The sequence below is a fragment of the Nerophis ophidion genome, linkage group LG11 (assembly GCF_033978795.1).
Source record: "Nerophis ophidion isolate RoL-2023_Sa linkage group LG11, RoL_Noph_v1.0, whole genome shotgun sequence".
Lineage (NCBI taxonomy): Eukaryota > Metazoa > Chordata > Actinopteri > Syngnathiformes > Syngnathidae > Nerophis > Nerophis ophidion.
The window spans coordinates 67144168-67157352 of record NC_084621.1 but is presented as its reverse complement, the minus strand read 5'-3'; the positions used below and the strand labels follow the sequence as shown (position 1 = coordinate 67157352).

Sequence of the window (13185 nt, the reverse complement as noted above, 5' to 3'; positions counted from 1 at the left end):
GTGCTCGACAGTGATCTAAGTTCTGCTGGTTGGTCCTTTTATGCACTTTACAGTATGTGCATTAAAATAAACTGCAGAAAGCCACAAAGCTTTGGGCTGTCAGGTACTTCCCAGCCCTAGCCCAAAATGTGTGTTTGTGTGTGTTACCTGGGGAGATTTGTGAGATCTCCAGCTGTACTGGTGGCTGTGGAGGCTGGCCAGGAGCACGTTCTCATCTGTATCCACCTGGCCGAAGCGCAGCGTCTCGTGGGTATCATTACAGATGACATAATGGCTGTAAACCAGTTCCTCAGCCTCTGGGTTTCCATTCTGTGAACAAACAGTAGGAGCTATGGTCACGAGGATTACTTAAGGAGGTGACAGAAGAGAAAACGCTCATCGCAAAAAAGGTGTGTGATTTATGTTATTGTGAACTGTGTGTGAGAAAATTTACAACGATCTCGTGGCCCGTATGTGTTCTTGATCTAAAAACGGCAGATCTTGCCAGGTCAGATGTGAGCCAGTAGGAGATTGAGGTGATATCATCTGTGGGAGCAACACAGCCTCAGTAGGGGGGGTGAAACAAATCACTGGCTGACAGCAAACCAGGCTGTAGCCGCCTGAACTGAACTTGAGGGTTGAACATACAGTACATTTTGGCATGCTTCTTTCAGAAACACCAAACTTTCTCACATCTGGACACCTGTACAGTAAGTTTAGTAGTTAGTGGGTCACAATTACCACAATTTCCAGACAATAAGCTGCTACTTTTAACCCACGCTTTGAACCTTGCGCTTTATACAACATTACGGCTAATTGATGGATTTTTCCGGGTTCACAGGCTTCACATTCCACCAATAAATTCAAATAAAACCAAAGAAATTGGCGAACGGGTCAGTGCAATTGTTTCAAACGCACTCACACAATTATTCAGTCGGCCATTTAGCGCGTTACGGACTCACCCTCAGCATGGGGAAAAAACTACAAAATGCACACGCCATCCAAAGAGAAAGCAAAAATGCACCACCACTAATGGACCCTGAAATGCAGGACCACAGCGCACCAAAGACGACGTCATGAGCCCAGAGTCTACCTGCCTCAAAATGAACGTGAATGCGAAAAAAAAGTCTTACCAAAAGTTACAAGAATCATACCAAAGACTATAAAAATGGGACCCATTACCTCCCTGCTTGGCACTCAGCATCAAGGGGTTGGAATTAGGGGTTAAATCACAAAAATGATTTCCGAGCGTGGCCACCTCTGCCGCTCACTGCTCACCTCACCTCCCAGGGAGTCATACTAGCCAACCTTGAGACCTTCAATTTTCGGGAGGTGGGGGTGGGGGCGTGGTCGGGGCAGGGGCAGAGGCGAGGTTGGGGGCCTGGTTAAGAGGGGAGGAGTATAATATATTTCATATGTATATTTCATATTTCATAAAAATATATATATGTATGAAATACTTGACTTTTAGTGATTTCTAGCTATATATATGTATTCTATTATATATATAAATAAGAGAAATAGTTGAATTTCAGACTGCACCTATCAAATACACAGTAATAAAAACAGTTGTTCTACGATCAATCAATCAATCAATCAATGTTTACTTATATAGCCCTAAATCACTAGTGTCTCAAAGGGCTGCACAAACCACCACGACATCCTCGGTAGGCCCACATAAGGGCAAAGAAAACTCACACCCAGTGGGACGTCGGTGACAATGATGACTATGAGAACCTTGGAGAGGAGGAAAGCAATGGATGTGGAGCGGGTCTAACATGATACTGTGAAAGTTCAATCCATAATGGATCCAACACAGTCGCGAGAGTCCAGTCCAAAGCGGATCCAACACAGCAGCGAGAGTCCCGTTCACAGCGGAGCCAGCAGGAAACCATCCCAAGCGGAGGCGGATCAGCAGCGCTGAGATGTCCCCAGCCAATACACAGGCGAGCAGTACATGGCCACCGGATCGGACCGGACCCCCTCCACAAGGGAGAGTGGGACATAGAAGAAAAAGAAAAGAAACAGCAGATCAACTGGTCTAAAAAGGGAGTCTATTTAAAGGCTAGAGTATACAAATGAGTTTTAAGGTGAGACTTAAATAATTCTACTGAGGTTACTTACTGTAATGTGCTTGCTGGTTACTAAAAAAACAACAACAACAAAACTTACCTTTCACTATTTGAGTAACCTTTGTTCTGCCATTAGCGTACTTGCACAACACCAGGTAAATCATTGGCCAATCAAAAAGCAACCCCATAACGGTATAGCCAACATTCACCAGGCGATGGCAACAGACAACATAGATCACTCTATTACAGACGGCGTCACCATGGCTGTAACTTCCTCGTTCTTCTGCTTCGTCTCCTTGTGTGTGCAGTTTTTTATTAAAATCCGTAGATGTTTTAACGTGATTGGGCAGGCAAGCTGTTGTGGAAGAGTGGCCGTGCGCAACCCGAGGGTCCCTGGTTCAAATCCCACCTACTACCACCTAGTACCAACCTCGTCACGTCCGTTGTGTCCTGAGCAAGACACTTCAGCCTTGCTCCTGATGGGTACTGGTTGGCGCCTTGCATGGCAGCTCCCTCCATCAGTGTGTGAATGTGTGTGTGAATGGGTAAATGTGGAAGTAGTGTCAAAGTGCTTTGAGTACCTTGAAGGTAGAAAAGCGCTATGCAAGTACAACCATATAACAGGACAGCAGACGTGAAAACAGGCTGTCCCCACTCATGTCCGCATGGAGCTGGAGGGGGCGTGGCCTCCAGCTCCGGCTGAATTTCGGGAGAAAATTTCTTCCCGGAGGTTTTCGGGAAAGGCACTGAATTTCGGGAGTCTCCCGGAAAATCCGGGAGGGTTGGCAAGTATGCAGGGAGTGAACATGAGGATGGGTCAAATGCAGAGGATAATTTCACCACACCTAGTGTGTGTGACTATCGTTGGGACTTTAACTTTTGTAAAATTGTGCGGCCAATATATTTACAAAAATAAAATATATACAAAAATTAGGCGGGGTGTTGCTTACACGGTATTTAGATGCGGTCTATTCTCTGTAAACTACGGTGTGTGGTTATTATTGGCACCTTTTCAAACTATACTGTATATCATGCAACGAAATAAGGCTACACAAAGTGGGCTTCTTGTACAGAAGCATCAACATATTACCTATTCTTAGTTTGATGCATTTTCTCTGAAACAATCAGGAAATCATACTGGAATTCTGACACTCATACATCAATTTGATGAGAGCTAACAGAGCTCATTTATTTAAAGTGTCTTGGACCCTGATGGGACATCTCACTTTATTGCACACCCCTGCTCAAATAGAATAGAATAGAAAGTACTTTATTGATCCCTGGGGGAAATTCAGCACCACAGTTTGCTCACAATAGACAATAATAATCATATATAATATATAACATATATAATATATAATATATGAATAGCATATATATGTTTTACATATATTCTACATTTAAGTGCAGTCAAGGAACATATACATTATACAGTCTGATGGCTGACCTCCTGTGTCGTTCCGTGTTACATTTAGGGAGTCTGAGCCTTCCACTGAACGTGCTCATTCTCTCTGCAAGGTCCGAGTGTAGTGGGTGGGAGGTGTTGTCCATAATGGCTAGGAGTTTTGCTAGACTTCTTCTCTCTGACACCACTGCCAGAGAGTCCAGCTCCACTCCCATTACGTTACTGGCCTTCTCTACCAACAAGCCACGGCGTACAAGAAGGAAGGAGATAGATACATAAAGTACATGTGTAGTTCCATAGCTTCCTCACTGCTACCAAAGTGCTCCAAAAAGACAGACCTAAACCTGCTGTATATGTTTAAATGGCACAGGGCTTGATGGTTAAAAGACCCTGGCAGTAAAAGCCCGTAGGTTGACTGCCAAGTACGTTTAGTGTCTTGAGGTTGTTGAAAGCGGATGGGAAAGTTTAAAGCATTGGAACAGCGCTTGACGATGGATGAAGACCGATAGGCAGAAGAAAGGTAGAAAGCGAGGTGAGGTACTGAAAATAGAAATGGGACAGCTGCAGTGGTTTTAAATCCACTTCCCAGTTTTACAGTGGAACAGAATCTATGCTCCCTAACAAATCTGACACTGCGATTTACAAACTTCCTGCTGGCATCGTAAGATGCCATTGCTAAGTCCGTTTGATGGTATCGTCTTTCTGCTCCAATTCACCAGGCAACATGATAGGCACATCACAAACAAACACACGCTTCCTCCGGTTCTTGCGTCATCCCCTTTTTACTTAAGTGTCTAAATATTAGGACAAAGACATTTGAACAGAAAAAAACCTTACTTGTTAAAGGGAAATGACAACTTCTGCCTCAGGAATCCAAGTATCCATTTCACTAATCCGCTCAGATACGATTTCTCTAGTATCCACAGTGCATATATAACTGCCCATAAAATGTCTGGAATACAAATTGTAAATAATGATACCCCTTTCTTTTTTGCCCGTGCTTTGTTTCCATGGACAAAAGAAAGTCAATTGTATTAGTGTGTAGTTTAAGAAGTTCTCATGTATGCAATAGACCAGGGGTCGGGAACCTTTTTGGCTGAGAGAGCCATGAAAGCCAAATATTTTTTTAAATGCATTTCCGTGAGAGCCGTATAATATTTTCAACACTGATTACAACTGGGGCTTTAAAATATTTTCATGCATTTTAATCCATCCATCCGTTTCTATCGCACCTGTTCAATAGTCAAAAGTATTTTTTATTATTATTGGTTAGCTTCAGAATAACAATGTTATTAAAAAGAATAAGAGATGCACGCATTTTGTTGTTGTGATCAGGGACAGTCCAAATAAAAGAGGATGCGTACAAGGGCTTCACGGTGGCAGAGGGGTTAGTGCGTCTGCCTCACAATACGAAGGTCCTGCAGTCCTGGGTTCAAATCCAGGCTCGGGATCTTTCTGTGTGAAGTTTGCATGTTCTCCCCGTGAATGCGTGGGTTCCCTCCGGGTACTCCGGCTTCCTCCCACTTCCAAAGACATGCACCTGGGGATAGGTTGATTGGCAACACTAAATTGGCCCTAGTGTGTGAATGTTGTCTGTCTATCTGTGTTGGCCCTGCCATGAGGTGGCGACTTGTCTAGGGTGTACCCCGCCTTCCGCCCGATTGTAGCTGAGATAGGCGCCAGCGCCCCCCGCGACCCCGAAAGGGAATAAGCGGTTGAAAATGGATGGATGGATGATTACAACTGTCAGGTTCAAACACTGATGACATCTATTAAACAGACAAGAAGCAAGGAATTAAACAGACTGGATTCAATTTAGCTAAATGAGGAGAAGGATGTAGACCTGTACCTTTGGACGCCCATCCATCCATCCATTTCCTACTGCTTATTCCCCTTTGGGGTCACGGGGGGCGCTGGTGTCTATCTCAGCTGCAGATGGGCGGAAGGCGGGGTACACCTTGGACAAGTCGCCACCTCATCGCAGGGCCAACACAGATAGACAGACAACATTCACACACTAGGGCCAATTTAGTGTTGTCAATCAACCTATCCCCAGGTGCATGTCTTTGGAAGTGGGAGGAAGCCGGAGTACCCGGAGGGAACCCACGCATTCACGGGGAGAACATGCAAACTCCACACAGAAAGATCCAGAGCCCGGGATTGAACCCTGACTACTCAGGACCTTCGTATTGTGAGGCAGACGCACTAACCCTACTTCCACCGTGAAGCCCTTGTACGCATCCTCTTTTATTTGGACTGTCCCTGATCACAACAACAAAATGCGTGCATCTCTTATTCTTTTTAATAACATTGTTATTCTGAAGCTAACCAATAATAATAAAAAATACTTTTGACTATTGAACAGGTGCGATAGAAACGGATGGATGGATTAAAATGCATGAGAATATTTTATATTTTGACAGTTATTTTTAACACTGTGATTACCAGCGGAATTATTCATTACTTATCGTGTTAAGCAACGTCAGCTAAGATTTATCTGAGAGCCAGATGCAGTCATCAAAAGAGCCACATCTGGCTCTAGAGCCATAGGTTCCCTACCCCTGCAATAGACCGAAAAAGACACTTTTCTGACCAACATATACAACAGTATGTGAATATTTTGTGAGAACAAATCCAGTGCCAGCACTACCGGGCTTTTGTGTGGCTTTCCACCAAAGCCACTTCCCTGGGGTTTAGGGGCTGGAAGGCAGCAAAGATGGAGAATTGAAAATTGAGGCATAGAGGTTTAAATGTAGGGGGGGTTTGAGGTTGGGGCCATATGGGCCAAATGGAGTTCAAGTATTTGAACCAAAACATAGTAGCTAAAAACATGTGTAACAAAAAAAATGCACTGAACTTTATTTAGCATTTTTTTAACGAGTATTTCTACCTGGACAATGGTTTGATTGAGGACGTATTGAAGACAGAAGTATGTATTTTTATTGCCTTGCATTTAGAGGTGCTAGAACTGTTCTGGTCACGGTGGTGTGGCATGACCACACATGGTTGTTAGCTTTAACTTGTGTGGTAGTCGAGGAATCCTCTTTATGGCTCAGTGGTGACCCTTTAGGCCACATCACAACAGGCCTGCCTAGGAACCATGAAAATTACTAAAATGATTAAACTGGTAAGGATACATCCTTCTGTTGTGGTAGGACTGAGCCTGTTAACATTTCCAACTGCTTCTGATTAGGTTCTCAATAAGGGTCACGTTGTATGATGTAGAGACAACGTGCATGTGTTTGTCCAGGCTTTGAAATCTAAATACGTTCAGGGCCTGATCTACTGAGAGTCGAATACCACACGCTAAACATGTGCAAAATATAACATTGTGTGTATTCTGTACATGTTGCGCGTGATCTACTAAGACTACGTGTACAATTGATAACTGGTGCAATATGCCTTACATAAATTAAGTTTGTTACGTCTCGCCTCGATTACTGTATCGTATCATTTATTTTCGGGTCTCCCCATGTCTAGCATTAAAAGATTACAGTTGGTACGAAATGCGGCTGGTAGACTTTTGACAAGAACAAGAAAGTTTGATCATTTTACACCTGCACTGGCTTCCTGTGCACTTAAGATGTGACTTTAAGGTTTTACTACTTACGTATAAAATACTACACGGTCTAGCTCCATCCTATCTTGCCGATTGTATTGTACCATATGTCCCGGCAAGAAATCTGCCTTCAAAAGACTCCGGATTATTAGTGATTCCCAAAGCCCAAAAAAAGTCTGCGGGCTATAGAGCGTTTTCCGTTCGGGCTCCAGTACTCTGGAATGCCCTCCCGGTAACAGTTCGAGATGCCACCTCAGTAGAAGCATTTAAGACTCATCTTAAAACTCATTTGTATACTCTAGCCTTCAAATAGACTCCCTTTTTGGACCAGTTGATCTGCCGTTTCTTTTCTTTTTCTCCTCTGTCCCCCTCTCCCTTGTGGAGGAGGTCCGGTCCGATGTCCATGGATGAAGTTCTGGCTGTCCAGAGTCGGGACCCAGGATGGACCACTCGTCTGGAGTCGGGACCCAGGCTGGACCGCTCGCCTGTGTATCGGCTGGGGACATCTCTGCGCTGCTGATCCGCCTCCGCTTGGGATGGTTTCCTGCTGGCTCCGCTGTGGACGGGACTCTCGCTGCTGTGTTGGATCCGCTATGGACTTGACTCTCACGGCTGTGTTGGATCCACTATGGACTGAACTTTTCACAGTATCATGTTAGACACGCTCGACATCCATTGCTTTCAGTCCCCTAAAGGGGGCGGGGTTGCCCACATATGTGGTCCTCTCCAAGGTTCTCATAGTCCTCATTGTCACCGACGTCCCACTGGGTGTGAGTTTTCTTTGCCCTTATGTGGGCCTACCGAGGATGTCGTAGTGGTTTGTGTTGTGGTTTGTGCAGCCCTTTGAGACACTAGTGATTTAGGTCTATAAAAATGAACATTGATTGATTGATTGATTGATTAAACAAGGTTGGAGACACTAATTTCCTGCACAATCTTGTTATCTTATACCTTTGGCATTTTCCTATGTTTTCAAACATGTAGCACAGGGGTCGGGAACTTTTTTGGCTGAGAGAGCCATGAAAGCCAAATATTTTAAAATGTATTTCCGTGAGAGCCATGAAATATATTTTTCAACACTGAATACAACTAAATGCGTGCATTTTTAAGAAAGACCAACATGTTTAGAGTATGATAAGTCTCTTATTCTTTGAAATAACATTGTTATTCTGAAGATAACCAATAATAAATTGTAGAGGGGGTCCGGTCCGATGACCATGGATGAAGTACTGGCTGTCCAGAGTCGAGACCCAGGATGGACCGCTCGCCTGTGTATCGGTTGGGGACATCTCTACGCTGCTGATCCGCCTCCGCTTGGGATGGTTTCCTGTGGACGGGACTCTCACTGCTGTCTTGGATCCGCTTTGAACTGAACTCTCGCGGCTGTGTTGGAGCCACTATGGATTGAACTTTCACAGTATCATGTTAGACCCGCTCGACATCCATTGCTTTCGGTCCCCTAGAGGGGGGGGGTTGCCCACATCTGAGGTCCTCTCCAAGGTTTCTCATAGTCAGCATTGTCACTGGCGTCCCACTGGATGTGAATTCTCCCTGCCCACTGGGTGTGAGTTTTCCTTGCCCTTTTGTGGGTTCTTCCGAGGATGTTGTAGTCGTAATGATTTGTGCAGTCCTTTGAGACATTTGTGATTCTGGGCTATATAAATAAACATTGATTGATTGATTGATGATGCCTCTTACCATTAATGCGACTTCTGGTGCTGCATGGTTTTGCTGATGTCTCTGTAGTCTGGTTGATACAGGGTTATTATAACCACTGAGATTACCGGCATAATTATTCATTACTTATCTAGTTAAGCAATGTCAGCTAAGACTTATCTGAGAGCCAGGTGCAGTCATCAAAAGAGCCACAGGTTTCCTACCCCTGATGTAGCAGATTATTATGTAACTTTTTCTTCTGGGCATTTTAGAGTCAGTTCTGCAATGCATCTACAATTGAAACCACTGGCACTAACAGCAAGCATCCGTTGGAATGTTCCAGGCGCAAAAAAATTATTATTGCAAGGAGGTTTTCACATATAATGTAAATGAAAAATCGAACGTTACAAAAAAACGCCAGTAGACACCAAAACGCATCAAGTAAGTTTGTTTAAATCAGCTCATTAAGTCTTGCAGCAGCTATAACGTTAAAAATAATATTGCTGAATTGACAATATGTCGGATATTTTACATATTGACAGTCCATGTGTGTTGACAAGCATACATAAGAAAGTGCTGTAGTGCAATCGCTGTCATGGTTATTGGGTGACGAACCCCAAGATGCAGAGATGGAGGCAGGCATGGAATGTGAAAACATGATTTAATTAAATACTAAGACAAAAACAAAACCAAAAGGGTACAAACACAAAGCGCGCACGAGGCGAATAATCAAACAAAAGGAACTAGCCTGGGAGCTAGAAAATAACAAACAGGACCTTAGCGTGGAAGCTAGCGGGTAGCGAACAGGCAAACAGAAGTCGTACTTGTATAATGAAAAATAAAACTGAAGCAGGGAACAAAAAACAGTAAACTACAAACATCAACTGAATATAGCTTACCGCTACACTGCAAAGACAAGGTACGACACGACAGGAGCGATAACACATCACAAGAGCGACTAGACGTGACACCGACAAGACAATACAATAATCCAGCAACTGACACAAGACAAAGCAGGTACAAATAGGAGCAGGCTGATTGGCAACGGGTGTGGCCAGGTGCCAATCAGCCGCAGCTGAGGAGGAACACAGCACTCAGGGAACAAGACAGGAAGCTGACAAAATAAGAGCACTAGACAGGAACTAAAGACAGGAGATACTAAACACAGAGGAAACAGACGAATGCAGAGGAAAAACTAAAACATAGACAAACTGTCAGGGGAAAGCCTGACAATCGCCTCCTTTCCCATTTCTTTCTAGACCTACTAAATAAAGATACATATCAGCTCCTGCAGTAGTTTTAGTCTTGATAAATCACACTGTGCGCTCAATACTTATATTTGCATTTTCTTTATTCTGCTCACTTAAAGGCCTACTGAAATGAGATTTTCTTATTCAAACAGGGATAGCAGGTCCATTCTATGCTTCATACTTGATAATTTTGCGATATTGCCATATTTTTGCTGAAAGGATTTAGTAGAGAACATCGACAATAAAGTTCGCAACTTTTGGTGCTGATAATAAAGCCTTGCCTGTACCGGAAGTAGCAGACAATGTGCGTGTGACGTCACGGTCTGTGGAGCTCCTCACATCTGAACATTGTTTACAATCATGGCCACCAGCAGCAAGAGCGATTCAAACCGAAAAAAGCGACTATTTCCCCATTAATTTGAGCAAGGATGAAAGATTTGTGGATGAAGATAGTGAGTCAAGGACTAGAAAAAAAATTAAATAAATAAAAAGGCGAGGGCAGTGGGAGCGATTCAGATGTTATTAGACACATTTACTAGGATAATTCTGGAAAATCCCTTATTTGCTTTTTGTGTTACTAGTGTTTTAGTGCGATTGTATGGTCGTACCGGAAAGTCGGAGGGGTGTGGCCACGGGTGTCTCTGAGGGAAGCCACGTTTCTCAACGCCGTTGGGGCCGGGCTGAGCTTTTTTTCCCCCTCCTCCACGGTGGAAGCATCCCATGTTCAGGGGCGGCCGGTCGGAGGAGGATAGAGAGTCCGCAGCTGCTTCTTGGACAGGTGCACGAGGAACGACGCAAGCTCCGCTCAAGTCTACGGTAAGAGCCGACTTATTAGCACAATTTTTTCACCGAAACATGCAGGTTGACATGTGGTAGGGAACCGTGTTCGCTTGACCGCTCTGTTCCATGGTAAAGCTCCACAGTCATCTTTCGGGAATGTAAACAATGAAACACCGGCTGTGTTTGTGTTGCTAAAGGCAGCCGCAACACACCGCTTCCCACCTACATCTTTCTTCTTTGACGTCTCCATTATTAATTGAACAAATTGCAAAAGATTCAGCAACACAGATGTCCAGAATACTGTGGAATTATGCAATTAAAGCAAATGACTTATAGCTGGGATCGGGCTGGAACAAAATGTCCGCTACAATCCGTGACGTCACGCGCATGCTTCATCATACCTCAACGTTTTCAACAGGATTCTTCGCGCAAAATTTAAAATTGCCATTTAGTCAACTAAAAAGGCCGTATTGGCATGTGTTGCAATGTTAATATTTCATCATTGATATATAAACTATCAGACTGCGTGGTGGGTAGTAGTGGGTCTCAGTAGGCCTTTAAGACACACAATGCTTTGTGCACAAGTTTATTAGATCGGCTTTGCATGTGCTATCAAGTTTGCATGTGTTTTAATACACACAAACTTGCATTAGACCAGACCCTTAATGTTTAGACCTTCTAAAACTGAAGCCTAGTTTCCCACAATGACCATGTTTTGTGATTGGCCTCTCGTTACCCCCTGTCTTCAAAACTACCAGATCCACATGCAGCACATTTACCTCATAATTACCGCGTGTTTCCCCCTTAAAGTGGTTGAGGTAGTTATGTAGAGGTTCCAAGGTTGCTGCTGTTTAGTCCAATCAAAACAATACAGAAACTCAATAACTCCATGAACTAATCCCCGGGGAATATCAGAAAATCCCTGGGGGAGACAAAATGACCTAGTAGTCATGCTTGGCAAGTTGGGCAAAGCCCATCACGAATATCAACATGTCCAAAACACTACTTCAGAACTGCACTTGGAGCTTTCATTACAGCGTGTTATTTATGGCTAAATTAACTAACAGCAATTGGGGCGCTCATTAGCCTGCAGCGGTGCTAAAATGAAGCAAATGGTCAAGAATGATCAATCTTCCAACAAGGTTGATTAAAACTTTGATGACGGTGTAAAAACAAAATCCGACCGCCAAACCATTCATTTAAAATATATTCCTGTACATGTGTTTGATTTGATCACAGATGTTTCTGTATAAAAAAAAAATTAAACATCAGCTATTATTTCTCAAAAGTAAAACCATGAGCATACTTCATATCTCCAGGGGCCAAATATAATGAGGCAGCACAGCTGAGCAGAGCCATGCAAAGCCAGGATGTCCCAAGTGTGTTAGCATGTGTGGTAGACAAGTGGGTGGAGGACCTCGGCCAAAAAATGTCTTGGCAGGTGTCATCAATTTTACCATATTTTCTTGAGCCTCAATTCCAACATGATCCTGGCTACTAGAGGCAGTGGTGAGACTTTAAAAAGGACGCATGACCAGAGTGTTAAAAATCCTACAACACACACTGCGGCCAACTCAACGAAAGTTAAAAATTAAAAATAAGCTATTGAGGAATGAAGCCAAAACTGTTATTGTGATAATATTTTGTTATGAGTTTGTTTAGATAATACACCACATGGGACAGGTGACTGTCTTTGTGTATGTTTTCTTTTGACTGAATTTACAGATTTACTGTATTTTCCGGACAAAGGGAGCACCGGATTATAAGGCACACTGACGATGAATGGTCTATTTTTTATCTTTTTTCATATATTAGGCACACCGGATTATAGAGTGCATTAAAGGAGTCATATTATTATATATTTTTTCTAAATTAATAACACTTCACACCGCAGAGGCCACCACAGTGTATATTTTTCTTTTAGTTTTTTTTATTCATAGCTGTATGTAGAAGTGTCTGGTTGTATCTGCTGCTTCAATGTCTTTAATGTCCTTTGTGTTCTTTGAAGTTTGATGTCTCCCTCTTACACACATGTGAGAGCGACGTGTACTATGGCTATGAGTTGTTGTTTTTTTCCTTTGGCCTCAGTCTGGACCCCCTCTCCAAGGCTCAGGCTTAGACCGATTATTTAATTTTAATTTTAATTTTATTCTTCTTGTTTACCTGTATCTCATCTTTTTTGTAAGGGGCGCTAGAAGCCGGCAGACCCGTCAGCGATCCTGTTCTGTCTCCCTGTAATGTTTGTCTGATCTTGAATGGGATTGTGCTGAAAATTTAAATTTTCCTGAAGGAATAAAAAAAAAGTAATATATCTAATCTAATCTAATCTATCCATCCATCTTCCATCCATCTTCTTCCGCTTATCTGAGGTCGGGTCGCGGGGGCAACAGCCTAAGGAGAGAAACCCAGACTTCCCTCTCCCCAGCCACTTCGTCTAGCTCTTCCCGGGGGATCCCGAGGCGTTCCCAGGCCAGCCGGGAGACA

General features: G+C 43.4%; 1 protein-coding gene across 3 annotated transcripts in view; it reads right to left on the bottom strand.

The window, feature by feature from the left end:
• Positions 1-13185, bottom strand: part of LOC133562376 (intermembrane lipid transfer protein VPS13B-like) — an 819661-nt gene that overhangs the window by 170708 nt on the left and 635768 nt on the right. For all 3 annotated transcript variants that reach the window (XM_061916536.1, XM_061916534.1, XM_061916535.1), the window contains exon 46: positions 148-309. In XM_061916536.1, coding sequence (XP_061772520.1) covers positions 148-309 — 162 coding nt within the window. The remainder of the gene's footprint in view (positions 1-147; positions 310-13185) is intronic.